The sequence below is a fragment of the Cyprinodon variegatus genome, unplaced genomic scaffold (genome assembly GCF_000732505.1).
Source record: "Cyprinodon variegatus isolate N-32 unplaced genomic scaffold, C_variegatus-1.0 Scaffold1398, whole genome shotgun sequence".
In the NCBI taxonomy this organism is placed as follows: Eukaryota; Metazoa; Chordata; class Actinopteri; order Cyprinodontiformes; family Cyprinodontidae; genus Cyprinodon; species Cyprinodon variegatus.
In genome coordinates this window covers 102,878-106,921 of record NW_015151851.1, presented here as the reverse complement: position 1 = coordinate 106,921, position 4,044 = coordinate 102,878, and the positions used below count along the sequence as shown (strand labels likewise).

At 38.7% G+C, this 4,044-nt stretch overlaps 1 protein-coding gene across 1 annotated transcript in view; it reads right to left on the bottom strand.

Annotated features, from left to right (window-relative positions):
• LOC107103219 (urokinase plasminogen activator surface receptor-like) overlaps nt 1-4,044 on the bottom strand; it is an 11,593-nt gene that overhangs the window by 1,626 nt on the left and 5,923 nt on the right. Inside the window, exon 3 of the mRNA XM_015402794.1 lies at nt 74-153. Within this exon, the coding sequence (XP_015258280.1) occupies nt 74-153 (80 nt within the window). The remainder of the gene's footprint in view (nt 1-73; nt 154-4,044) is intronic.

Below are 4,044 nucleotides of genomic sequence, written 5' to 3'. Positions count from 1 at the left end.
CATCTAACATTGTTCTGAAGATTATAATGAAGCCTTTACCTGTTGCGTTGACACAGTAGTTTTCTTCATCTACACAATTAAGAGTATTATTGCAACTTTGTCCATCACAGAAGTAGCACTTTTTACCATTTGGAGGGGGATTAGAAGGAACAGCTAAGAAACAAAGATAGTTCAGCCAATGAAAAGAAATCCGGGATTAAAATTATTAAAATTATTTATATTTTATAAATATTTACAATATTTCAATAAATTTTTACTCTTCCAACATTTATTTCTTAAAGTATGGATTTATTTTTGTATATTTATTCAATTTAAGAAAAAAATATATAGAAAAAAAAGGGGGAAAAAAGAAAAAGAGGGAAAAAAGGAGAGAGGAAAAAAAAAGGAAAAAGGAAAAATCAATAGCACAGTAGCTGGTTTGTTTAACCTGGTTGTGGATGGTAGATTTAATTTATATATATATATATATATATATATATATATATTCATTTATTTATTTTTTTTCCACTTATTTATTTAATTTTTTATTTTATATATATATAATTATTATCATCACTTAATGGGAATTGTTTTTGTGATATTTAATTTTCACCTTGTGAACGATGAGCATGCTTGGCTTGCAGTTGGGTGCTGTCTGCCTATGTACTGGTATGTGAAGGCAGTATGGCCTATATAACATTTTCACTATCGAGATTTCCTGTATCAAAACCCATTATACCCCATTTCATAGGCTGTTCTGTAAGGGAGGGTAGGGGTCGGAGGGTGAGAGTTGTGGGTAAACTGTTTAATTGTTAATACCTTGTTTCACACAGTTAATCTTTGTATTAATTTCACTTCATGGATAAGGTGTAATATGTATCTGTAATACCCAAAATTCCATAAATAAATCATAAATAAAAAAAAAATAGCAAACTGTAAAGGAAAATTATTTCGAAAAAAGATCTGTATGGGGTGATTTGGTGAGTTCAAGATGAACAGCACCTCACCTGGAATACTGAGCAAAGCAAATTGAAGGGAGGAAGTGGCTGGGTGAATTAATTGGGGGGGAGGTTCACTTATTGGATCATCCGATAATGTGGGGACTGACCACCATTGCTGCCGGGTCCTTGGTCCTGGGATTATTGGATGTGGTTGCTGTGTGTGAATCTGCGTCCGCATTTTTTTTTTTTTTTTGCTCATCTTCACAGAGACTGTGTGTTGTAAATGGGGGCACTAGGGTGGGAGGGCATGATTGAGACTGTTTTTTTTTTTTTTTTGTCAGGTTGGGGTCTGAACTGCTCCCTCTACCAAGCACATCTCAAGTTTCCACCAAGCGTGGAGCCCATTTACTCCGTCCTGCTCTCCCTCCGCTGGCTGGCGCCTGGGCCCACCAGTGCACTGGTGGAGCTCGGGGTTTGGGGGTGGATGCCCGGGAAACTGGCTACTGGCTTATTCCTGGTCGCTTCTCCGCGGAGCCTGGTCTGCCGGGGCCTTGCTGAGGCTCCCCCCGGGGGATGGGGAGCCCCTGGGGCTTCGGATCACTGGGGCCCATAGCCGGATTCACTTCGTGGTGGCTGGCAGCCGGCGGAGCCAGCAGACTCATCCCCGTGGCTCCGGCATTGTGGTGGCTGGGGGACTTCCTTGGGGCTGTCTCTCCTCCTCCCTTGGTGGGGGTCGGATTCCTGGGCTGGCCCCTCCTTGGCGCCTTTGCTCTTGGGGTCCCTTTGGGCATCTAGGGCTTTGGGTCCCCTGGCGCTTGGCTCTGTGCTCTCGGGGGGTGCATCTTCGGCTCTTCACAAGCAGTATTGAGCATTCTTTCTTTGGATAAACTTTCCATGCAAAAGTGCACCCTCACAAACAACTTCAGGTGCTTGGTTCCACGTACTTAGAGATTCACTTCCACACAGAAAGTCCACTTTCTTATCTTCAGGTAACACAGAGTACATGTCAGATTAAATAATACTACTTATACTTCAGCTATAGTATCTAGGTGTTATTTTATTGTATGTCTTGTACCATGTTGTTTGTGCTGTTCTTTTTACATCTCTTTGCAGGTGATGAAGCAGACTGAAGATGCTTTATCATTATCTCCCTTTTATCTCATCTTTCTTTAATCTTTCCCCCCTTTTTTTCTGTTTTTCCTTTCCTGTTCTACCTACTTTGCAGTGTCCATATAATCAGTAAAACTCCCTGCATATATATAATAAAGCAATTTATATGCATAACTCAAACAGAACACTATGGCAATAGCCCTACTGCTCCACTTTTGAAAGTAAAATCTGTTGGGCACGTTTTTGGATTTAAGACAATTATTCCAATTGCCACTTATCCAGACAGGACACTGTTACAAAAAAGAAAAAAAAGGAATACTGAACAAGGTGGATGCCGGCCATCTGTCCAGCTCACAACAGACTTTTAACCCCGCCCACAAGCAAAGCTGTAAACTCTCGTCCACACTCGAGTAGAGGTGCTGCTCGTCTCAACACACCTACTGTCTGAGCGAGGCAGCCTGGACATTAGAGTTTCCTCATGAATATTAACAAAGGAAACGTAAACATCTTTGAACAAATTATCACCACTCAGCTGTCCACCCTGCTGAGACTGGCAGATAGGAACACAGGCCCACTCATGACATATTTTTACCATTGAGCAAAGACTTAGATTTGGAGAGAGAGAGAAGAAAGAGGCTTTGAAAGAGAAGTATTTTTTGGGGGAAAATTTATTTTTGAGATAGTTTTCCCCCTTGGAAATAATTTTCCAAATGTCAGTTTATCTTTTATTTATTCTTTGACAACGTATTTTCTCTCTAAACTTCTTCAGTCTCAGATAACATCAGTTGTTTCTATCAGTATGAAAATGCTGCAAAGTACTGCAAAATTTCCAAACAAATGAAGAGGGGATTTTTACCTGGATAGTTTGTGTTGCAGAGATTTGTTGAGCAGCAGGTGGTTTTCAGCACAGTTCTGGCTGTTCCCAGGTTGAGGGATCCATCAACACACCCTTCAGGCAGACCACAACCTCTGGCCTTTTCTTCATTAAGCTTACTACTACCTATACGCAGAGAACACATGTTTTAAGAAGTATTGGAAATAAATAAAGGACCACTAACAAGTAGAAATTACATAATTATGTACCTTGAAAGACAGCAGTTGTTGATGCTATGCACTGATTACTCTGTGTGGCACAGGTAGCTGTTCCCTCCATGCAATTCCCAGTGGAATCCGGTATACACTGATAACAGTTCAGGGTGTCGGCTAATTTAAATAATGAGAAATGTACTTTACTGCCATTTGTATATGAAATAAACAGTATTACTGCATTATTTCTAAATGTCAAAGTGCAAGCCTTAAAAAGGATTTTTAAAAAGTTTATATACAGAGTAGAAGGAAGATAACTGGTAACCAAAGGATTCTTAGCAAGAAAAGCAGAAATCAGTTTAATTGTTGTTGTTTGCACCATGAGAAAAGAGGAAGGAACTTGAGATGACGATGATGAAATAATTAATAAATCTAGTAATGATATAAAATATTGAAATTACAAAAAACTTTCCTACTGGGAGGAACAACACTTCAAAAACCAGTGTGAAGACAACATTTTGACCATGCTTTTCTTCCTTCTACTCAACTGACACTCTTGAAATTGAACAAATCATCCTGATTTACAGATTTATTTTTTATATTTATTTCCCCTATTGAATAGAATAATACAAAGATCACAGACTAGTCTGTTATTACTCTAAAAGTACACCTATAATACATAGTGACCAAAATATAAATACAAAGTTTGTTAATCATCACCCGCTGTAAAATTAATCACATCTTTAGTATCATATTTTAGAAAAAAAAACAGGACAGTATTCCTACATGTTAGGTTTGATTGAGATAAAGCATTTGTTTAACCATATGATGACGAACCTTTTCATTTGTTGACTAAATGAAAGTATGAACCTTTCCATCTGAATGATTTTCCACAAAATCTACTGGGCTAAAGATCTTCAAGCAACACCTGCCCTTGTCTAAAGAAACTCAGAGATAAGGAACAGAGTTATTACCCTCTTTATTGCAG